The following is a 25017-nucleotide window of genomic DNA, read 5'->3' as shown; positions in this document are numbered from 1 at the left end:
AAGCATGTCAGCCTAGAAAAAGAAAATATAGTAGAGATTCTAGTGTAAATTACCATCCAGTGAAAACCTCCCAAAATTAGTCCTATTTCCCGGACACTGTTTCTGTTTCTGGATACCATTGATGTGCAGCATCGGTCATTTTTTCGTCTGAAGCGTCTTCTGGAATCGAGTAAAGCGAGTGTTTTTAGTCATCTCACGCTACGTGAAACGCAGAGTAAACATATTTACTCTCTGGAGCCACTTCTTCATTGGTTCACTATTTACCGTTACCAAAACTAATTCTACTATCGAAATTCCAACTTAAGGACACTTTCGGAACAATAATAAGAACACTTCATGATTACTCTGCAGAATATGTTTCTTTGTTTGTTTAATGTTAAAATCAACTCAAATTTGTTCGGTTTCCTTTTTTTTTGTTGCTCGAATGACTATGTCACAACTCCCAGCAGCACAGAATTTATATCCTGGTTCGACTATAAGAGCTCTAGGAGCAGATCACAATATTTAACATGTGTGTTTATATTTTTTCTTCTTCTCATTGACAATACGAATAACAATTATTTACCTAGGTATAGATACGGACGCTTTGCTTTCCAACTTTGTTTTAACACACAATAATTCGCTTTCTGATCAATTCTCTAACAATTAATTAGTCTGCAAGTATAACCTGTATTATGTAGTGGGTAGAAGTTTATTCAAAGGAAAGTTTTCCTTTTTAAAAGAAACAAATCTAGAAACCAATCTTACTTTTTTGTACGATTGTAGATAGTTAAATGATACAACACGATTCTTGATGGAAAATCATTTGTTTCAGAAGGAGGAAATCGATAACAATGTGTAGTAACAATTCTGCACCTGAGAGTGGCACGCTACGGGTTCGTCGGCCTCAAACCCCCAAGACGATGAAATGCTGCTACTAACCGAGGAGAACCTTTCGCATCATGCTGCTGCTCGGCTCACCGTGCACATCCGCAGAAGTTTCAATACATCTGAAAAATATTTGGAAAAAATAAGTAAAATTGAAACGATCGAAGAGTTGTTGAGAAACAGGAGCAAAGGCACTCGACCTTTGATACTCACTTGGAGGAACACAGATATTGCATCAGTGGAATGCGATACTTTCCGCAAAAGTCCACAAACTTGATATGCTCCACGTGATTGTCGAAGAAGACTCCTGTCGAGTGTGGTGTGTTTCGGTTTTTGTTGTTATAGACATGGATCGGAAAAGGAAAAAAAGAGAAACAAAACAGTAATCAGTGAATTGGGTCGAGCGGGATTAAATCAAGCGTTTTCCAACACTTTACAAACAAATTTAAGCCCCTTGTCTGGGTTGTAAAACAGACAGACGAGTTTTTTCGGGACATTGTTGCACCGAGCAAAAAAAAAAAACTATGGAGGTGCAGCAAGTTTCGCATTTTAAAAGTGATCGGAAGTTCCTACAAACGATGCCAGTAAAGTTAAACGGAAGAGAATAGAACACTCAGATTTATTTCAAAATTTTTGTTCCGAATTTTTGCAAAATTTGACTTTTTTTCGACAGGGTTATCTCAATCCGAATTCATAGCCGCGGAACCTATATTAGTAAGAATTTAACTTCCAAATCGCTTTCTTATTTCTTACGCCTCTAATGCAAGGTTGTCGAAATAACAGAAAAATTATGTCACAAATCACAGAATTTTGAAATTTTTCACAGTTTTTTTTTATTTCTTACGAATTTTCAGAATCTTTATTCTTTATGTCAATTTTGACTTTGGATTTCTGACTTTAATTCATAAAAACTATGTGCAATTTAAAATAAAACTGTAGACTTTTCAATAAAACTTATAGAAACACCATTCCAGAAAACCATCCTAGAAACTCATAGGACATAGAATTTCTGATTTCATTTTTTTTTCGGCAACCTTGTGCTGGCGTAGAGAGTGTTAACCCTTCGTTTCATGATTTTTTATTTTTTTCTTAAAATTATTTTAACAATTGGAAATTATGTGTACACCGAGAAAAAAATTAATTCCATACATTAATTGTGGCAAATTTGTAACTTTATGAAACGAAGGGTTGAGTTCTATTATTTTACCTTTGCAATCGGGATTGACGCAACAGTTGGCCGTCTTGAGATACTCGATCAGGGTGCGCGGCAGCTCTCCGGGCCCAAAGGGCACAGAACTGGTTTTGATGGCCCGGCCAGCCAGCTCCAGCAGACTCGGCGGGTTCAGCGTCATATCATTGACGAAGCGCACCACCAGCGGATTGTCACGGAGACTGAGCTAAAAGACAAATTGTAAAATTTAGAAATAAAATTTAACGAATTTTCGTTATACTGTTCGGAAGTCAGTCAGTCGATGTTGATAATATTCGTTTATCTGTAAAATTGCTGATTCATTTTCAGATTTCTTAGACGAAGGTACTGGTGGAGAGTAATTTAATTCTTGTAATCGTTTTATGGTCGCTCTTATTGGTCGGTACCAGATGCAGCACAGAAAAAAAAAACACACGAGAGACAATTGAAACGGAATCCGTCCTGTTATCTTGGCGTTGCTCTTTTTGTAGGTAAGCCCACCAATCAAAAAGCTCAGTGATAAGGTATAAGGTTAAGCGTTGTTACTAGTAAGTGTTGTTTGTCCCTGATGGTTGCAACAAAGTTGCGTTGCACTGTTTTGGACAAGTAAATACAATAGTTTGTCTAGACCTCCCTAGTTATAACTTTAATAAAGTCTCGCCTTACCTCGGTCAAGTTCTTCAGGGTGATAATCTCCCGGGGCAGGTGCTTGAGACGGTTTTTGTGCAGCAGCAGCGACTTGAGGTGGATCAGACGGGCAATCGAACTCGGCAGCACTTCGATCTGGTTATCACAGAGTACGAGAGCGTGGAGGTTATTCAGCAGGCCGACGGTGTCCGGGATTTCGGCGATCAAGTTTCCACCGAGCGAGAGCAACTGCAGGCTGCAAACCAGAGGGAAAGGAAATTAAGTTTAGTCAAATATTTTTCTTGTAATAAACGGATTAACAGCAGTTTGAATCTTATCGAAAGCTTATGGAATCATGGGAGAAACTTGTGTTGTATTAATTTCATAATCTTGAAATGTTCTCACTAAAAAGGACATCACTTTCACTGATAAGGCCGTTAAACATATTAACAAACTCAATTTACGATGATTAAATTTTTCATCGTTTTTTAACATTTTCCAATTGAGATATATTTACTTTTGATTTAAACCAAATGTTTCTTCTGCTGCGGATTTTCTCCAAACCCGTAACTATTGAAGTAAAGCTTAGTCCTTTTAGAAATGGGATACTTTTTTTTGCTAATAGCTCGTTTACTAGTAATCGGACATTCAAAATGTTGACAGCATTTTGTTGCCTATAAAAAGTTCCATCCAACGTTTTTTTTTTTTTCAAAATTCAAAATTAACGCATTTTTTGAGATATTTACGATGCAAGAGAAGAAGAAAAAAAAAACAATTTTGCACAGTTTCCTTTAAAATCCATCATTATTAAATTGATAGCTAACAAAAAACCGTTGTGTGTGAGTGGTGGAAAAGTAAGCAAACACTGTCAAAAATGTCCACAACGTTCAAATCAAGCATTTAAGTGAATCCATTATCGGCAACTACGGTTAAGGGGCATAAAGGAAGTCAAGTCTCATACCAGCATTTTTTATTTTCAATAAGCGAAAAACTAAGGGCAAATCGCTGAAATGTCCAAAAAATTTTCTCCGATAAGCTAAAAGTGTTGCCTAGTAAATAGTAATGAGACATTCAACCTAACCTCAAACAACAATTTTTTGATAGTTCCAGAGCTCGTAAGCTGTATAGCCGAGGCTATGGGACAGATGATATCTGATTTTTCTTTTTTATTTTGTACGGGATTTTCATCCTCTGGGATGATAAATCCCTAAAATGATATCTGAAGGACGACAAAACTTATGAAATACTCTTTTCCAAACAAATTCCAGCGTTTGAATCTTATACCATGTCTGCTCGTGGCAAGGTCCCGAGTATATTAAAGCATTTATTTGCTGGTTATTTTGGGTAAATATAATGATTTGCCAAAATCCTGTTCCTGTAAAAAAAAACAATTTTCAAAACGAAAACTCAAGTTTTTGCTGTTTTTAAAAGCCTAAAAAGAGTAATCTTGTATGTACCCTTCGCAACCTACGATCTATACTAACCGATTATAATTTAAGTTTAATCTCATGATGGTTTTTCTTTGTTATTGTCAGATTTTGCAATCAGAAATTCCGAAGTATAAGTTTGAAAAATATCATGACTGAAAAAAGTGTGCGCCGGCCGATGGGAGATACCTAGAATAAAGAAGAAATTTTTCTTACAAAAAAGCGATAAATGTTTTTTTTTTTCAAATTTTTTGATGAATTATCTTTTAGATCAAACAAATGGGTTTTGAGATACACGCATTCGTAACTGTCCCATTTCTAAATGCACTAAGCTTTACACGTTTTTACTCAAAGGAATTCTTATAAGAGTTATCAATAATTTCATAAAATCTCACGTGCGCTATCATTACGACGTACGAATCAAAACGTAAACAAATAGTTTTATTTAAAAAATATACAGGTATATTAGTTTCTAGTCGTTACTAGTCGCAACTTCTTTTCATTTAGAATATCTGTAATCTGGACAACATATTCTAAATGTAAAATAAAAGTGGGGGGGACAATGGGGAAAAAGTGTATAAACCGCGAAGAAATTGAATATCTTCCCTTTTACATGAACCAAATCTATGAAAAAATACTTTCTTATAGTGAAAATGCCCGGAGAATCGATTGGACATAGTTTTAGACGCCGCACAAGCTTACGAATGGAGATATAGTCCTTATTCCCCTATATTCTGTAAACAATCCCGAAAAACACTGATTTAGACTAGAAAATTTTGAACAAAAATAGACCTATCTTGTGTGATTATTTTCCAAGGGACCGAATGAAGCTGTTTAAGTTTCCCTACAATTTTACAATAAATTGAGAAAAAAGCATGTTCGGACTTGAAAATTTTGAATTAAATGAGACCTATTTTGTGTGATTTTTTCCGAGGAGTCGAATGAAGGCTGTTTGAGCCATCGCTCGTTTCGTAAAATGGAGTTATGGCCGTTTTACCTTCAATTTTACTACATTTTTAATATAGTTCAGAAAAAGCGTGTTCGAACTTGAACATTTTTGAATCAAATGAGACTCATCTTGTGTTTTCTTTGCCGAGGGATCGAATGAAGGCTGTTTGAGCCACCGTACGCATAGGAAAATGGAGCTATGTATGTTTTACCCACTTTTCCCCTACACCCATAATAATCCACACTTCGTGGCAACGTGAAAAACTACATAATTTTTATCCAATTGATTTTCACGTAGTTTCAACCAATATAGCCGGTGAACGCACCTCAATAAGAATTTGTACTTTATGAAATTCAGCTACTACGTGAATTTCAAATGAGTTCGATACGATGTGAAGATGAAGAATACATAAAGCAATTTAAGATTGGAAATGAATTTGAGGTTCAATTAGTTAATGTTTTTTTTTCTCTGTTGATTGTAATAAAAGAAATGAAAATTTTATTCAATTTAATTTATTTTCACTTTTCCAAACCTGACACAACCACTATCACTGCATTTGTTTCTACTGCACTTAATGGTGATTAAAATACATCCGCAGCTCTTGCAGCCCAGTTTACTTCTTGGGCTTCCAAAATCCTGAAAAAGAGAAATACGTATTTTAATAATAACAAAAAAAAATCAAATGATAACTATATAACTCACGTGCACTAGGACCCTCTGGCAGCTTTTCCTTCTCGATGAGCCGGAACTTCTCTTATCGTACACCACTTTTCGACCTGAGGAAGAATATCTTTTCTTTCAGCGGAAATCTAATTTTTATTGCTTTGACTTACCCTTTTCTTTCGATCTACAAGGGCTTGAAAATTTCAGCGTCCGTAACATTGATAAGGTTCCGAAAAACAAGAAATTATCGAAAAATCACGAAATTACGGAAAAAAACATCCAACCCAATGTTTACAACTCAAACAAGCTTATTGATGCCAGCTCTTTTTCTTATAAGAATTTACAACCAAACGTTTGAGAAAATTCTTCAGTTGATTTCAGAATCCATTCCCTTAGATTTTACGTGAAATTCAGGAGAATAATAAGTTACTCCTGATTCACGTAGAATCGATGGGATGCTTCAAAGCACAGTTTACGTGAAAAATACCGTAGAATTAATTTTCAAATTATTTTGGGTGTACATTTTTCAAATAATTTAGAAAAAAACATGTTCTGACCAAGGTAACTAAAATACTAGGTTCTCTGACTTCTACAGTAAGTAGGCGTAGAGAACGTGGTGAAGTGGGATGATGCTCGTTATCATTGTTTACAAACAAGCAGTGTGCTAAAATGAAATGGCAAGCTTAGGTCTCAACTGTTCTATGGATTAAAGGTAAACAAACGCAACGAAGCAATCAATATGGATGATTCTGGAATTTGAGAGATCAGATCTCCTTCTATTTACCCCCCTTGGTTTTGACTTGAAAGCTTAAATAGCCTTCATTCGATACCTCGGAAAAGATAAGTCTCATTTGGTTCAAAATTTTCAAGTACGAACATGCTTTTTATGAACTTGAACATTAAAAATGTAGGGGAATGTAGGGTAAATACGAATTAGCTTAGCTTAGCTTGATGGACTACTCACATCCCCCTTAAGTCATTGAACCCGAAATGTCACCTTAAACTATTACTGAAACTGATTTGATACTTTTGTGTTTGACTTTGTTCCGTCATCATTAATACCTAAACATTTCGGATTCCATAACTTCAGGCGTGGATTAGGGGCCGTTCACATACCACGTGGACAACTTAGAGGGGGGAGGGGGGTATGGAAATGTCCACGCTTGTCCACGCAGAGGGGGGTAGGGATTTGGTTCATGTCCACGTGGACATAATTACTTTCAAAATATTTTCTAAAGGTGATTAAATATTAAGATGCTAAAATCAAAATCTCAAAATGGCATACCTTTCCAGTTTAAGTTTAAACAATAGGTAGCTACTTGGAAGCAAGTGATAAACATAATAATTGAGAAATTAAAAATTTTGATTTTTTTTTTTATATCAGGAAATTCTTATTCGGTTTTAGAAAATCAGCCATTTCTATATCAAAAAGGCAAAAAGTGGTGTTTTCTAACTGTCAAATTATAGGTATTTAAAATAAAAACTTTTAAAAATTGTCCACGTGGACATCCGGGGAGGGGGGTAGGTGTTTGCCAAATGTCCACGCTTGTCCACGGAGGGGGAGGAGGGGGTCAAAAATCTCATTTTTCTGTCCACGTGGTATCTGAACGGTCCCTTAGTAGAAAGAAATCCACATCGCTAATGGTTGCTACTTCGTGATTGACCGAGGCCATCAATTTTGTCCAGAGGTCAAAAGAATCGTGTCTGGGATTGACAGCATATTCTCAATGAACAAAACTGATGCTCTCTCGGCGCCGGCCACGTCCTAGTAGTCAACAGATAGAGGAAAATAAGAGAAAAAGATGAAAGAAAATAAACTTGTGCTTTAGGACCGAGGTCAACTCTGCATCCTAGCAAAACAATTTGGGTGCGGATGTGGGGAAAAGGGATATGATCAGGAGACACTTTTGACAAGTGTAAAGATCTTATTTTGAAACCTATTTCCCTATGCTTCTATTGTTAGCTATCAGAATCCTTTTTTTTTTGTAAAATCTAAAAAGAATGTGATTGGCTCTGTTATGATACAAATAAAAATAAATAGGTGCTTGATTTTTTCAATGAGTAATTGAACTCGCTGGTTTCCCTTATTGTTATTCCTAACTAATCAATGAACTCACGATATATCATGCTATATGGTTATAATACAAAAGTCATTTGAGTAAATATGCTTTGATCAACATAAATTTGGGTTAATAAAAGAAAACAAAACAACAATTAAAAACGTATTTACTGAATTTTGAGACAAAGCCTTGATATTGAATTGAAAATTCACACGAAACATTATTTGAAACGAAATTTATTTTATCTATTTTTTAGTTCGTGTACGGTAATTAACATATGCCTCATTTAGAATAAAACAATTGTAAAAATATAAGATTTAAAATTTGGCTGTACGCCATCTATCCAGAGACCCTCACGCCGAGTGTTTGGAGAAAAGGTAGTGTAACATGGAAATCACCCTGACATGTAATGAAGTCGCATGAGATTTCTTCTCTTAATCTCCTAAGCTCTCTACTGAAACTTCTGTACATCAAAAGAGGTCATATTTAAATTTATCAAAAAGTTTAGATATACATACTGTTTTGCATCAAATTCTCGTACTTAGGTAAGAAAAGTAATCCCCTTTCCATATCTTGAGACTTGATTTGGTTGTATCAACTTCAATACTTTTTGATAAAATTTGTTCAAAAAATTATATTGCTTCTTCCAGCACAAAAATAGTGCGTCATTTAATAGAAAATAGAATGGGTCGGTGGCTTCACTCGATTATCCCAAAGGTAAGCCTTAAACCCTGGTTTAATAGGTTGGACCTGAGTCGGGATTTTATTCGTGTATTTTCCCGTCTCATGTCCAATTCTTATTCCTTAGACGCGGTACTCTATCGCCTTGACATTGCTGGCAGCAATTTGTGCGGTTGTGGCAAAGTTTACTACGACATTGAGCATATTGTTTGGTCGTGTGAGTTCCATCTTGTCGCCAGAACGAATTTTATAGACTCCCTTCGGGCCCGAGGAAAACCACCTAACGTTCCAGTGAGAGATGTACTAGCTGTGCTAGATTTGGACTACATGTTTGAAATCTACCTTTTTCTAAAAGCTATCGATCTTCGTCTATAACTCTCTTTTATTTTCAAACTTCCCTTTCTATCTTCTTTTTCTTCTAAAAAAGTGCTAAGCTAAGAAAACGGTTGCAAAAAGTTGAGGAATGGAGGGGAAAACGGCCATAACTCCATTCTAGAAAGCGTGCGGTGGCCCAAACAGCCTTCATTCGATGCCTCGAAAAAAAATTAAACAAGATAAGCCTCACTTGGTTCAAATTTTTCAATTCACTATCTTAACGCTTCCTCCAACTGGTGCTTTAGGACTCTAGGGCTCTGTTGCCGCTATCCTACTCTAAGCTATACTACTCTCATTTAAAATTTTCCTCTTCTGTTCTCCGTTTTGTTTTTCCTTTCCGGGCAACCAGGTATCCTAGTACCCAATAACACTTTGGTTTCTTTATTATTTCTCGAGATACTTAAGCATGATAGCCCCCTCCCCTATTGCTTTCTTCTCACGGGAAAGGCAGGAAGAGTACCAAAATGTCATAGAAACATTCCTCGTATCCAAATACCCTACCATGCCAAATTTGATTCCATTTGCTTGAATTATTCTCGAGTTATACAAACATCATAAGAGAACCACCCTACCCCATTTCTATATCCCCATTTAAGAGGTAAGGGTACACACTTTAATGCAAAATTGTAATCCATTTGCATGATTAGTTCTAAAGTTTTGCAAACATGTTTTATTTTTTTCAGAGGCCCCCTCTCCCCTTCAAAAAAAGGATACCCGTCTCAAGCGGGGTTAAACGTCAAACAACCTGTAAATTTTATGAATAGTGCAGGAGTGCCACTCAACCAATTGGTCGCAGTGGTCTTTCTACAACACGAAGAAATATAGTGGCTCCATAGAGCAAGAGATTATGCCCCTTGTTTTTTGCGATCGAATGACATTCGTTCGAAAGTAAGGCAATTTCGTATTCTTGTTTTCTTTCGAACGAGTGAAAACAGTTCGATCATTAGAACTGAGGATGGAATTAAAAAACATTGCTATTTTTATTTGAACGATCTATCAATTATGTTTTCCAATCCAATCCTTGGCGGCGCAGAGGAACAACTTCAATCAATCCTCCATGCAAGGAGATAGCGTTTTCGTTTATTTGCCACTGCCACGGGGGCAAACCTTTTAATTTATATGCATCTTCCCGGGCCGGGCGACGATTTTGTTAGTTTATGAAGTTTTCTACTGCCTCCGTGCCGATGGAAAATAAACGAAAACTCTAATTAAGAATAGTCCATGTTTGCTCTATTTGCTAATCTCTTTTTTTTGGTCCAACAGATTTATAAAAGCATCGAAAACAAAACATTCTACATATGGCGTTTGTGAATTTGAATCTATATGGTTTGGTAAACAAGTTTGTACGAGTAAAATGCAATCTCATGATTTATGTAACCGGTGTTTCCCTGAACACACATTTTAAGGAATGTGACCATTAGACGTATTTTCATTGGAATGCATGGTAACATTTTAAGATGTTTATCACGTTTTGGTTATAAATAATTAATGAGATGTACATCGAATATGGATTCAGACGGTCATACGATGTTGACCAAAATAAGCGATTAGGAAAATGCCTCGAAATGTATTGATAAGTTACAAATGGTTCGTGTTTTAGTAAAAAAAAAAAGTTATGACGTAGGAACCATTCTAGTTTAGCAGAGAAAGAAAGCGTACTCACTTGACCAATTTCCAGATATCCTTGGACACGTTGGTGATCTGATTGCCTCCCAGATACAAATACTTGAGCGTCTTGAGTTCGGTGATCTGCTCCGGGAAGTGGGTGAACCGATTGCCGCTCAGATTCAGCTCTCGCAGTCCACTGCCCTGGGCCGATCGGAGACTCTTGGGCAGGGACCCATTATCCAGCCGGTTATTTTTGACGATCAGCGTCGTCAGCTGGCACTGCTGGGTGATCGCGTCCGGTATGCTGTACAGATTGTTGTTGCTCAGATCCAGCACCCGTAAGTTGATGAATTCGACAATCGACGTTGGCACCGTTGAGAGATTGTTGTGGTTCAGCAGCACCGTTTCGACGTCGTCGGAGAGTTTCTTCGTTTTACACATTTCCAGCAGATCGTCGTCCAGGTGTCGCTTGTTGGCATGGCCGAAGTCGACGATTTTCTGCTCCCGGGAATCGCTGTCGCAACTGTCTGAAGTGTAGACTACATCCATTTTGTTGGAAGATTTTTATTTTTTTGGTTTTTTTCTTATGTGTGATTGGTTATTGGACGTTTTTTCACAAACTACGTTTTCTACGATACGGATAACTACGGATTGCACTTGTGCACTGGCTACTAGCTTTCGATCATATCACAGCCTACTCGACACTCTTGACGAATTACGACGCGCCGAATTCTATACCTATTCGCCGCAACGATTTTGTTCTTCAGTTTCCCATCTGTCTGAAATTGCGCTTCTCGAAAAAAATTTACACTCCACGACCGGGCACCAGCTGATAACGAGTGAAGGAAAGCGTTGATTAGTTTCACCTTTTTATATATAAACGGTGCTCACAGAGACGTCTGATCCACCAGCAGAGTATCATGTCAATTATTCATTCTTATTGCTTGATACGTCGTCGTCGGTCGTATTGTGGTGGCGTATCTCTTGTTGGTAGCCCAAAGTCCCTCACGCAGACCACAGTCCTATCATATCGCGATTCACACCAGACTGCACAACATACAATGGAACCTGCGCACCAGATTCAGCTACTATACGTAAGTTGTTGTAGATAGATTTGATTCAGTACATTCGAGTGAGCACGTTCCCAACAAGTGATCCACTCACTCTTTGGGTGGCACAAATTCGCAACCGTTGTGATACACGACGCGACACCAACCACAGCAAAGTAGTAGGCAGTGGCCCAACTGGTACTGTAACTGATGGAGGTAAGATGACAACGTCAAATCCCATCAATAGGTGTCATCATCATCACTCACACGCAGCGTTGATCAGCACGGAACGGATGCCACCTCCTCGAATGGCGGTTAAGCTCCAACTGATCCCCAAATCGTTTTCGTCACTTACGTTCAACTTCTAACGAAACCACGACGGGACTTTCAAAAATGTTCACAATCATCTATAAAGCGAAGCGAGAGAAAAGGAGTAATACAACAACGAAATAAAGTCTGTTGATGCATAGTATTTGTGTTCAAAGGTCTACTGATAACAATTTTTAGTATACATACCAAAAGAAGTAACTACACCAAACAAAGCCGCATGGCGCTAGTGTGTTTATTGCACATGGTTAGGTGTATCATGCCGGCGAAATCAAACCTTAATGTGTGAAACGAACTTGAAACAGTGCTACTAAGTGTACTGTACACAGACTGGAAACTGAGGATGCTGATGAAGGATTGCAGTCGGTTCGGGTAGTAAACATGTCTTCAATTGAATAATAATCTGGTAACTATAGGTACCTACTACATTCTATTGAATGAACGGTTTGAGATAATGCACTACTTGTACTTGTAGGAACATTTTAATCCCTAGTTTGGACTTTCTCCCTTAGATAGCGAGCGACGAGAGGTTTGTGGGATGCGAAGGTGTCTCTGTTTCCCAATTGGTTTTAATTTGGGGAAGCAATGGGCGATGGCATCGAAAAGTTATTCTTTCTCTCCTTAAGAAAAACCCGTAAAATCCGTCGAAAGTTGGTTGGAATTTTAGCTGCCTCCCACTTGTACTAATGCAAAACCTTCACCCAATGCGACAGCCCTTTCATCGCCTAATTGGTCTTGATGAATTACTGAAGATTTACCTTCATAAATTAAAGGGTGTCCGCGATGAAATTGAAAGATCTCTCTACGAACTAAGATCCGAATCTTCAACTCAAACGTCAAATCCGTATTGTTGTACGGTTGTGAAACTTGGTGCACATATGCGGTGACGACGCGAAAACTGCAAGTGTTTGGGATTCGCTGCCTGCGGAACATCATCCGCGCTTGGTGGCCTGGCAACTGGATCTCAAACGTTGAACTTCATCGCCGGTGTCATGAAAAGGCGCTAGAAATCGAGATTCGGGAACGTAAGTGGAGATGGATTGGGCACACGCTGCGAAGTGAAAACGAGATTTGCAGAGATGCGCTTGACTGGAATTCAGATGGGCATCGAAGAAGAGGCAGGCCCAAAAGCTCGTGGCGGCGTAGTCTAGCCGCTGAAATCCGCACAGTTGACGAGAACCTTGGCTGGCAGCAGGTGAAAACGCTGGCTCCGGATCGCCAGCAGTGGAGATCTTTTATCTCAGCCTTATGCGTCGCACATAGGAGTACTCTATGGAAAAAGTTGGTCAAAACCTGTTTTTCTCTTTAGAATGATTAAAAATCTTTTTTTCGTTGTTTTCAAGTATACACAACTCATTTTTAACCAAAAATATAAAATTTCTTAATCTTGGTATTTTTGGGTCACTCGCTGCACCCTTATAAAATGTTTATTTTTTAGCAAATTCGAAGCAAACCGGCCGATTACCATCAGAAATGATAAAAAATACCATTTTTTAAACAAACAAATCAAACGCAAACGTTTGTATTACACAAAGTAAATGCATGGCGCTCGCTACCTGAAACAAAATTAGGGACAAAAATCGCTCAAAATTTAAAATTCGCAAGTATGTGCACGATTTTTCTTTTGGACATGTTTAAAGAAGTTAGAAGAATTCGTGTGATATGTGATTTTTTTCCCGGCGGAGCCCGGAAGATAAACTTTAACACGAATTTGTAAAAAACAATATAAGTTTTTTCAAAAAACATTGCACATTTTGTTAAGCTTCTCTACTATATGTGTTTATTAAGAAATGAACGCAATTTCAATTTCAACAATACATTGGTCATATTATAACTGAAGATTTGTAGAAGAAGCTTTGTTAATAGTCACATTATTCTGCGTGTTACGTACCCGCATACGAAAAAACTATATCTTAAATAATCCATACGATACATCTACGGCTCTAGCAATAGTGATTGTTTCGGTGAACGAAGCTATTATTTCAAACTTTACTTCGACAACGATAAGAACGAAATATGAACGTCCATGTGAATAAGTGATGGTATCTGAAAAGGTGAATGAAGGTTTAAACGATTTACTTCAATTTTAAAAATAATCGTAAAACTGTTCTCGAACCTTAACACATAGCGTTCATGTCATATGTCAAACTCACGTCAAAAACGACTGAAACGCGGGTCAAAGATGCCAGATGGTTTGAAAAAAAAAACTAAGCACAGATTTATGAAAATATATGTATTTTAAATATATTTATTTATTGATTTATTTATTTTATTTATTCCAAACAGTTAGACAAAATTAATACATTTTTGTTATCTCTACAATGGCCCGCCGTTTAAGGAGTTGTTATTTATCTTAAATACAACAATCTTATCTGATCATGTATTAAAAAAAATTAATAGTTATTATTACTAGTTCATTATAGGAAAAATCTATAGATTTTTGGTATATCATTAGGCTGGAACAAATATCAATTTCTTCTTTTGTCACCCCCCCCCCCCTTCGAAATTTCCAAAAACCCGAAGGGGGAAATAAATAAAGTTTGAAATATTTTACGCAAATTTTGATCAAAAATTCCAATATTTGAAAGATTACAAGATCAAAAACCAAATTTAAGAAGATGGGAGTTATTTCATCTTTTGTTATCTTTATTTGATTGAATTATTCGATAAAAAATTACTTGATTTATAGGTTTTCTGCAACGATATAATATGCAATCTTGTTGCATACAAGCTTTCGTGCAGTTTATTCCAATTTATTTGTTTTTCGCATTATTTTTTATTGTCCCCCCCCTCGCGCTGTTGCAACTTCGAGTGACAAAAGACGGATTTGAAATTTGTTCCGGCCTTATTTGTTATGGACAAAAAATATAGTTATGAGCCGTTTCAAATAAACAAGTTACAAAAATATAGTTGATGGTGATACAATATTAGATTCAAAATGTAATTTCAAGTTTTTTAAATACCGACAAAATTATCTTTTGATATTCCATTCTAAATTTTACTCATTTTTTTTGAGCCTTGAGTTGAGTTTAACATGTCGCATACATTATAAAAAATCCTTTTTTGTTACTCATTTATTATGCTACATTCACAAATATTGTATTTTATCAATTTGACCGAACGAATATATATCGGTTTTGATCTTTTCGTGCATTTCAAATCATCTCATGAGACGACAACAGAGATAAAATAAAAATTAATCTCCGTTTTTTATTTTCACATTTTTATTCCATATTGGTACAATTTTGAAAAACAGTCTAGTTGACATCACTGCCATCAGCACAAAAAAAACAAGTCTTCGTTTTTCGCGTTCCAAGTCAAACTCCCGTACCGGTACCAGCACCAATAATTCTCCGATTGTGGTTAGCCGGACGGCAATCGGCAGCGGCATTCGGAATTAAAGGACATATTTACAGGAACTCTTTCCAGCGATGTTTGCAACAGGTAAACTTAATTACACCTAGGTTTTTTTTTACACGGTTTTTTTTTACGCGGTTTTTTTTACACGGCTTTTTTTACACGGTTTTCGGGAATTAACACGGTTTTTTTTACACGGTTTTCGCGAATTAACACGGTTTTTGAGAGAAAATATTCTAAGTCCTTTTCAAAGAAAAACACTTAGAATCTTTTTGAAGTTGGGAAAATCTTATCTCTTAGACTAAGAACATGATACATGAGACCTGAGACCTGGGATCTGAGACCTGGGATCTGAGACCTGAGACCTGAGACTTGAGATTTGAGACCTGAGACCTGAGACCTGAGACTTGAGACCTGAGACATGAGACATGAGACCTGAGACATGAAACATTAGAAATTAGACATGAGACCTGAGACCTGGAAACTGAGACAGGGGATATTAGACTTGAGACCTCAGCATGAGACATGAGACCTGAGACCTGAGACCTGAGGCATGAGACAAGAGCTATGAAACATGAGACTTTAGACCTGAGACATGGGACATGAGACATGAGGCATGAGACATAAGTCATGAGACCTGAGACATGAGACAAGAGCCATGAAACATGAGACCTGAGACCTGAGACATGAGACTTTGGACCTGAGACCGGAGACAAGCTACTAGAATTAGTACCGCGAGAAATAAGTTTAGCTCCGATTTCAACATGCGACCCCTCTAGTGAAAGGGTTTGACTTGTTGATGACGAAAAATAGTGTCGCGACTTCGCTAGTACAAGCTACTAGTGTTAGTACCGCGAAAAATTAGTTAAGCTCCGATTTCAACTTTCGACCCCTCTAGTGAAAGGGTTTGGCTTGTAGGTGACGAAAAATAGTGTCGCGAAATCGCTAGTACAAGCTACTAGGGTTAGTACCGGTAGAAATTATATTAGCTCCGATTTAGACTTGCGACCCCTCTAGTGAAAGGGTTTGACTTGTGGGTGACGAAAAATAGTGTCGCGACATCGCTAGTATAAGCTACTAGTTTTAGTACCGCGATAAATTAGTTTAGCTCCGATTTCAACTTTCGACCGGTCAAGTGAAAGGGTTTGACTTGTAGATGACGAAAAATAGTGTCGCGACTTAGCTAGTACAAGCTACTAGGGTTAGTACCGCGAGAAATTAGTTAAGCTCCGATTGAGACTTGAGACCCCTCTAGTGAAAGGGTTTAACTTGTAGGTAACGAAAAATAGTGTCGCGAGTTCGCTAGTACAAGCTACTAGGGTTAGTACCGCGATAAATTGGTTAAGCTCCGATTGAGACTTGCGACCCCTCTAGTGAAAGGGTTTGACTTGTTGGTGACGAAAAATAGTGTCGCGAAATCGCTAGTACAAGCTACTAGGGTTAGTACCGCGAAAAATTAGTTAAGCTCCGATTTAGACTTGCGACCGGTCAAATGAAATGGTTTAACTTGTAGGTAACGAAAAATAGTGTCGCGAATTTGCTAGTACAAGTTACTAGGGGTAGTACCGGTAGATATTAGATAAGCTCCGATTTCAACTTTCGATCGTTCAAGTGAAAGGGCTTCACTTTTAGGTGATGAAAAATAGTGTCGCGAGCTCGCTAGTACAAGCTACTAGGGTTGAAACTAATTTCTACCTGTACTAACCCTAGTAGCTTGTACTAGCGAAATCGCGACACTATTTTTCGTCACCTGCAAGTCAAACCCTTTCATTTTACCGGTCGAAATCTGAAATCGGAGCTAATCTTATTTCTATCGGTACTAACCCTAGTAGCTTGTACTAGCAAAGTCGTGACACTATTTTTCGTCACCAACAAGTCGAACCCTTTCACTAAAGGGGTCGCAAGTCTAAATCGGAGCTTAACCAATTTATCGCGGTACTAACCCTAGTAGCTTGTACTAGCGATTTCGCGACACTATTTTTCGTCACCAACAAGTCAAACCCTTTCACTTGACCGGTCGAAAGTTGAAATCGGAGCTAAACTAATTTCTCGCTGTATTAAAGCTAGTAGCTTGTGCTAGCGATGTCGCGACACTATTTTTCGTCACCCACAAGTCAAACCCTTTCACTAGAGGGGTCGCAAGTCTAAATCGGAGCTTAACCTATTTATCGCGGTACTAACCCTAGTAGCTTGTACTAGCGAACTCGCGACACTATTTTTCGTCACCTACAAGTCAAACCCTTTCACTAGAGGGGTCGCAAGTCTCAATCGGAGCTTAACTAATTTCTCGCGGTACTAACCCTAGTAGCTTGTACTAGCGAAGTCGCGACACTATTTTTCGTCATCTACAAGTCAAACCCTTTCACTTGACCGGTCGAAAGTTGAAATCGGAGCTAAACTAATTTATCGCGGTACTAAAACTAGTAGCAAACCCTTTCACTAGAGGGGTCGCAAGTCTAAATCGGAGCTAATATAATTTCTACCGGTACTTACCCTAGTAGCTTGTACTAGCGAACTCGCGACACTATTTTCGTCACCTACAAGCCAAACCCTTTCACTAGAGGGGTCGCAAGTTGAAATCGGAGCTTATATAATTTTTCGCGGTAATAACACTAGTAGCTTGTCTCAAGTCTAAAGTCTCATGTCTCAGGTCTAATCTTTCATGGCTCTTGTCTCATACCTCAGGTCTCATGTCTTATGTCTCATATCTCATATCTCAGGTCTCATTTCTCATGTCTCATGTCTCATGTCTCATGTCTCAGGTCTCAGGTCTCAGGTGTCATGTCTCAGGTCTCATGTTTCATGTCTCAGGTCTCAGGTCTCGTGTTTTATGTCTTAGGTTTCTAGTCTCAGGTCTCAGGTCTAATGTCCCATGTCTTTGGTCTCATTCTTCAAGTCTCTGATCTCATGTCTCAGATCTCAGGTCCCTGAACTTAGGTCTCAGGTGTCATGTCTAAAGTCTCAGGTCTCATGTCTCTAGTTTACATTCTCAAGTCCAGGTCTCAAGTCTCAAGTCTCAAGTCTCAAGTCTCAGGTCTTAAGTGTCAGAACTTCAGAGCTGCAGAATTCGAATGGTCTTTTTTTACACGGTTTTCGGGAATTAACACGGTTTTTTTTTACACGGTTTTCGGGAATTAGCACGGTTTTTTTTTACACGGTTTTTTTTTACGCGGTACGTATATCAGTGTAAAAAAAAACCTTACTGTATAAACATTAGCAAAAACAAACATGAAAAAGGTATTATTTTTTTCAGCAACATTTTCGCTGGCGGAGCAATGCGTCACGCTGAAAGGAGTCAGTATTTTGGATCCAGCAACTTCCCCAACGTTCCGCCCGTGTGTCGGAAATGAGACCTGGTGAAAACAAATCCAATCCTTCAGTCGGAAGGGTGTGGAGTGGTCGCCGTTTCAGGAGGATTCGTTTTCCAGTGGACCACAGTTTCAACTCGTAAATCCGGTGTTGGGTGCAAGATAGTTGTGGTAATTATGGTAATTATGATTATTGTTAGTGTGATAAGTGTATTATTACATCATTGATGCGTGAATAAAGTGTAATAAATGAAAATTTAATTTTTTATTTATTTATTTATTTTTTTCCTCGGACAGGGAAAGCCCGCTGGAGTTAAGCTTCTCTCAAGCCTCTTCTCCAACAGGCACAAAACCCTGTCAAAACAATTTTAACAATTCGTTTACACAATTTTTCCAAAATATGTATGAGCACTCCAGTGAGCGAAATAATGCTCTGTGAAGGAGTGCTTGGCACTTTTCGTTTGCTATTTCACAGTTTTATACAATATAATAGGATTATTAACACATGTATTTTAAATTCGTAGATTGTTGTGGGCTGCTGCGGTGGTGCGTGGGTTACTGATGGGGGGTGGCGGGTGGGTGGCGGTGGTTTGGAGTGGCGTTTGGGCGGCGGCGGGCTAGGTGGAGGGGCGAGAACGAAAAGATGATAATTATAAGTGGTGTGGCACAATTTTTTTTTTTTTTTTAACGGAGGAAACGGTTTATGTTCTGCTTGCAGATCGATAGCAGTTGCGCTTTAAATCTTGAGGGCGTTGAAGACTGTTTCAGGGTCTCTGGCAGGTTGTTGTAGAGTCTACTGGCAAAGTAGCTAGGTTTCTTTTTCCCGTATTCCGTCCTTACTCGGGGTAGGCGGAGATGATTTGCGTTTCTGGACGAACGGTGGGACGTCATTCTCTCGAGGCGTAAATTATGGTGGGATTCTCTGCTTGTCAGGAGTTTATGGGTAAATATTAGTGTTTGGAACTCCTGGGCACCTCGTATAGGAAGTACTGAATTATTCATGCCATATAGCAACTCAGAAGGATATAAATAAGGCAGCTTGAAGACAGTCTTGAGGACACGGTTCTGCATGGTTTGCAGTTCCCTAAGGCGGCTTTTACATGCTTTACCCCACAGCGATACTAGGTATTGTAACCTCGAGTGAAACAGCGCAAAATAGACGTTTTTCAACCAGTGAGTCGGAATAAACGCTGATATTTTCCATATTGCACCACAGACCGGAGCGAGTGTTCGTTTCAGTTGCTCTATATGGGCTGACCAGCATAGGGTATCGTCCAGAAGTAATCCCAGATATTTGAACTGGCGCACTCGTTCAATAATCGTATTGCCTATACGGATTAATGGCAGCTGCGGTATAGAGCGACGACCAGAGTTAAACAACATGTACGAAGTTTTTGAGAGGTTCAGCGAAAGCAGGTTGCAGTCGAAATATTGCTGAAGAACTTGCAGGTCGTTACCAATCCATTCCACTATCTGGAGGGGGTTGGAGTGACTATATGAAATTATGGTATCATCGGCAAAGAGCCGAACTTTGCCATGAAGGTTCAGTTGTGGAAGATCGTTGATAAAAACTAGAAACATCAGCGGGCCTAGGTTGCTCCCTTGTGGTACTCCCGTTGTAATGAATTTTTTGCTACTTGAGTATCCTTTCACAGACACGAATTGCTGTCGACCTGTTATGTAGCTTTCAATCAATCGATGAGGCTGACCACGTATACCATACCATTCCAATTTTTGCAACAACAAGGCGTGGTCAATTGTGTCGAATGCTTTCCTCAGGTCCAAAAACAGGGTACCAGCGTAGTTTCGATTGTCCAGGTCGTCGTAAACATCTTCCAGGAGTTCAGTTGTTGCTGTTAATGTACTGCAACCCTTTCGGAATCCATATTGGCGTGGACTTATAAGGTCGTACCTCGATAGATACTCACTTATTCTAGTGACGAGAAGTTTTTCCAGGATTTTGTTCAATACTGAGAGCGTTGAGATAGGACGGTAGTTTGAAACGTCTGAGTTGTCCCCAGACTTGAAAAGAGGAGTTACTCTGGCTAGTTTTAATGCTTCGGGGTAAACTCCGGTTCCGACTATTTCATTAAAGATATCTGTCAGGATATTAGAGAGCACCAAGTGATGTGTTTTTAGTGTGTCCACGGTAATATTGTCAGCACCAGGAGATTTGTTGGAATCAAGATTGCTGATTTCCAACAGTACCTCTGAGACGGATGCCGGTCTCAAAAACAAGGAAGGCGATGATTGTGAACGAAGTGAATTGTACTGTTGAATGTCTCGATTGCTTGCGATGTTAGCAGCCAATTGGGGGCCGATATTGCAGAAGTACTCGTTGATGCTGTTTGCTACTTGTGCTGGATCCACCTGAACTTCATTTCCAATCTTCAGCGTTATATTGTCACGCGATTTGGACTTACGGCCGAGGGCTTCGTTTAAGAATTTCCAAGATTGCTTTGGTGATGCTGTTTGCAAAAGTCTAAGAAAGTATGATCGTTTACACTGACTTTTCAGCTTTGCCAGTCTTCCGGAGATGTCTTTTAGAAGTTGCTTGGTGTGTTCATCTGCAGGGTGACGCTTGCAGTGCTTCCAGATCTTGTCTTTCGTTGACATAAGTTTCCAGACGTCGAATGTCATCCACGGGCAGTTCCTCTTCACCTTTGCTCTTATTGTTATTGTTTTTGTGGCACGATTCCGGATCTCGTTATATTTGTCGGCTATAAATACAATCTTTTCGTTAGCGCATGTTGTCGGCGGAATGTTCTGCAGCGCTTCTGCGAATTCTGCGTTTAGTTGGTGGTGGTTGACGATGCTCTTACTTAAGTATTGGACATCTTTATTGGTACTGCTCGACAGTGTGGTAACAATCATGTTGTGGTCGCTTATATCCGTGCAGATCGTCTCGTTCATTGCTGAAGCGGTGATGCTCTGTGAACATACAACATGGTCGAGTATATTCCCACTGGCTGGCCGTGTGACCTCATTGTTGACAACAAACATATTGTGTGATTCCAAAATCCTGAGATACTCGCCGACTATGTTGCTCGAAAGATTAACTGGCACGTTTGTATCACCCAGGAGGATTGAGTTAGGGTGCTTATTATCACGAGACAACTTGCTTTCAAGCTTCTCGACAAAACTGGCGAAGCGGAATGCAGGAGGACGGTAAACAGCATGTAGAGATAGTGGCCCGTTACCCAAGCGAACATGAAGTCGTATGTAATGAAATCCATCATCTTCTTCTATTTCCTCAGTATCAACGTTCAGACCACTACGTACATAAACGGCTAGTCCCCCATGCGATGTTTCACGGCAGGAAAATATTCCGTTGAACCCGTTTAGAGTAAACATTTGTGTATCTCCGGATTTAACCCATGTTTCACTCACCACTATTATGTCGATGTTTCTCGAATAGCGATCTACAAAATCTTTGAGTGAATCGAACTTTTCAGGATTGTTCATCCCGCGAATATTCCATTGTAGTAATTTTAAACCGTGTTTGTATGTTAAGCTATATTTATTTACTAAGAAATCATCTACACATTCATACATAAAATTTTTATTAATGTTATCATTTGGAGCCATTGTAGTATAAAAAGCTATTAACTATAAGGATATTCAACATTAACGACGCTTATTAGGAGGTTCGAGGACAGGTGATGACTGTAGCGAAATATCCAAGTTAGAAGTTTCAAGAGACCGTTTCGATTTTGGTGGTTCCAGTTTCCGTAAATCCTCTCTGGCACGAACAATCTCCACCTTGGAGTCAGATCGCCGTTTGGTGAGAACCGCTCCGTCTCTACCTGGCCAGACAAACTGTAGCCCAAGTTGTTCCTGTGCTCCGCGTACTTCCCGCAGCAGATCTAATCCTTGTGAGGTCAACTCATCGCGAATTACTACTCTTCCGGTTGATTTAGCATAAGAATTTCCGAGTTCTGATGAGTTCAACGGCCCACGCAGTTTTTTTTTGGCGAAAAGTTGTTCCTTCGATGCCTCTTCTTTGAAGACAACTTTGATAGGCGGGTGCTTACCATCTGGCTTTGCTGGATGTAGCCGTTTTGCTTCGACAATTGCACCATTTGGAAGGTCACAACCTAGAACTGTGGCTATGTTAGCGACGACGTTTCCTGTGACTTCGTTTTCTAAACAAGGGACGCCCAGAATCATAGCATTTTTGCTAAGAGCCTGCCGATTAAGACGATCCACTTCTTTCTCGAGTTTTTTAACATCTCCGCGTAGTTGTGATTGTTCATCCTGGACGTCTCTTACTTCGCTCCGAAGAACGTTCTGATCTACTTTCATCTGCCTGAATTCGTCGACGAAGCTATCAAATTTTTCCGCCAAAAAATCTTGACTTTTTTCGATCTCAACCACAGTTTCTTTTAGCTTTTCCTGTGTCGCGATATTAACGAGTTTCAGCTCCCTCATTTCATTCTGGGTTGCGAAGTTGCACTCCTTAAGGTCACGCATTTCGTTCAGCATCTTCTTCATCTCGTTCACGATACGATCCTCGGCAACTTTGTTCCCCCGCATCCGAAAGTACATTGCTTGGCAATCGCTTGAGCAGTAGTAGTCGGCGTTTTGCATTTTTTTAATTGCATTCCCCCGGATGTTCTTGCAACGAAAATGCGCACTTTTATGGCATTGTAGACACTCTATCACTTTGTTCGGGTCGGTTTCCACTCTTTCGCATACGACGCAAATTATTTCGTCTAGATCCATTCCGAGTTAAGGGTTGTTGACTGTTTGAGTGAAATATTTCACGGCCAGTAGCAGATGAAATGTTTCACGACGACCTGACGCGACGCTTCACGACTGTTTACAATAACAATAATGAGCAAGGTGAAAGAGGAAAAAAGTAAAATGGATAATCCAAACGTTTTCACCTGAATCCAACGACGAATTGATTTCGACGGTTTCCTGCTCGTAAGTACCAAGACTCCAGATTTCCAATTTCGTCTAAGTCAGCACCAGCACCACTCTTTGTTTCCAGTTCTGTTTCAGTATTTTTGTTGGGATTTCCCAGAGAAATACGATGAAGACGGTAGAGCAATTTGCAGACGAACTATCTAGTTTTCTTCTAGTGTAGTAAAAAAAAATAAAATCTGAAAATGTTTTTTTTTTATTTTTCACGAATAAGAAAATTTTCTTTTGTTTGTGTGCGTGCTACATTCCCGTACGATTCAGAATACGATACTCAAAACGTTGGAAGAATCGGATCGTTATACAACTTTTACTCTTAATGTTCAGTTACAAGAGAACATTAAGAATAACTGTAACTAAAACAGTTTGATGTTCGGAATACGTTTTCTATGAGCGATTTTCGTATGTTATCTCAACTGTTTGCAGAACAGTCTCCCCATACAATTGTTTTAACAGTTTTAAACAGTAACATAACTTAACGCCATATTCAACAGACCGTCGTTTTGGAATTCAAGATAAGTGCAATGTTTTTTTATGGTTTCGGATATCATTTTCTAAAAGTTTTTTTACACTGTTTCTTAACGTTTTATTACTACTACAGGAACCGTTATGTTACAATATTTTCGTATTCGGGAGGCTCGCTACCTGAAACAAAATTAGGGACAAAAATCGCTCAAAATTTAAAATTCGCAAGTATGCGCACGATTTTTCTTTTGGACATGTTTAAGGAAGTTAGAAGAATTCGTGTGATATGTGATTTTTTTCCCGGCGGAGCCCGGAAGATAAACTTTAACACGAATTTGTAAAAAACAATATAAGTTTTTTCAAAAAACATTGCACATTTTGTTTAGCTTCTCTACTATATGTGTTTATTAAGAAATGAACGCAATTTCAATTTCAACAATACATTGGTCATATTATAACTGAAGATTTGTAGAAGAAGCTTTGTTAATAGTCACATTATTCTGCGTGTTACGTAGCTTGTAATTGTACGTGTTTACACCAAATTTTGGAAGACAAAATTTATAATTTTGATACATCCATTTTTCGAGTTATGCCATTACGAACTCACTACACCGATGGTTTAAAATCGACAATACTAATATACAACAACTATCTAACAACCGAAAAAACCTTAAAAAAATAGTTTTTTTTTTAATTTTAATTTCGAGTTTTTGGCCAAGATTTGGGGTACAATACTCCTGTGTGCGTCGGTCAATCGACGCCGGACCCTTAGATAGGTAGGCGATGAAATCGCCACGCTAAGAAATTGCTCTAACTTTTTAACCGTTGGGTAGAATTTAATGACAATTTGAGTGGATTTAGTTCATAGTGCATTGTTTACATCCTGCAAGTTTGGAAGACCTGTGATCAAAACTCTTGGAAATGGAATCGAAATAACAGCTCGTACGTGATAAAATCTTGCGCATTCATCACGAGAACAAGAATCTCTCGCATCGTTCCATCGCTAAAACGTTGGGATTCGGAATTCCACGGTGTCGCGAGTGATTAAGCGGTTCGAGGAACGATTGACCACCGATCGGGGAAAAGTATTCCGTACAACATCGAAAATCACACCCGCTCAGTTGGGGCCTTCAACCTAC

The 25017-nt window shown here is 38.8% G+C and overlaps 1 protein-coding gene across 4 annotated transcripts in view; it reads right to left on the bottom strand.

Annotated features, from left to right (window-relative positions):
- Positions 1-340: 340 nt before the first annotated feature.
- The window catches only part of LOC129751784 (leucine-rich repeat-containing protein 58-like), a 28343-nt gene continuing 3666 nt past the window's right edge, over positions 341-25017 (bottom strand). Inside the window, exons 1-6 of one of the 4 annotated variants that reach the window (XM_055747497.1) lie at positions 12012-13441; positions 10502-11902; positions 2723-2939; positions 2075-2264; positions 1081-1174; positions 341-989 (exon numbers count right to left, since the gene is read on the bottom strand). In XM_055747497.1, coding sequence (XP_055603472.1) covers positions 917-989; positions 1081-1174; positions 2075-2264; positions 2723-2939; positions 10502-10995 — 1068 coding nt within the window. In that variant the 5' untranslated portion in view covers positions 10996-11902; positions 12012-13441 and the 3' untranslated portion in view covers positions 341-916. Of the gene's footprint in view, positions 990-1080; positions 1175-2074; positions 2265-2722; positions 2940-10501; positions 11903-12011; positions 13442-25017 lie in introns of those variants that run through there. The other 3 variants (XM_055747496.1, XR_008738792.1, XR_008738793.1) reach the window with 3 other exon arrangements.

Source organism: Uranotaenia lowii, chromosome 3, assembly GCF_029784155.1.
Source record: "Uranotaenia lowii strain MFRU-FL chromosome 3, ASM2978415v1, whole genome shotgun sequence".
NCBI classification, from domain to species: Eukaryota; Metazoa; Arthropoda; class Insecta; order Diptera; family Culicidae; genus Uranotaenia; species Uranotaenia lowii.
This window is presented reverse-complemented; position numbering and strand designations above follow the sequence as displayed.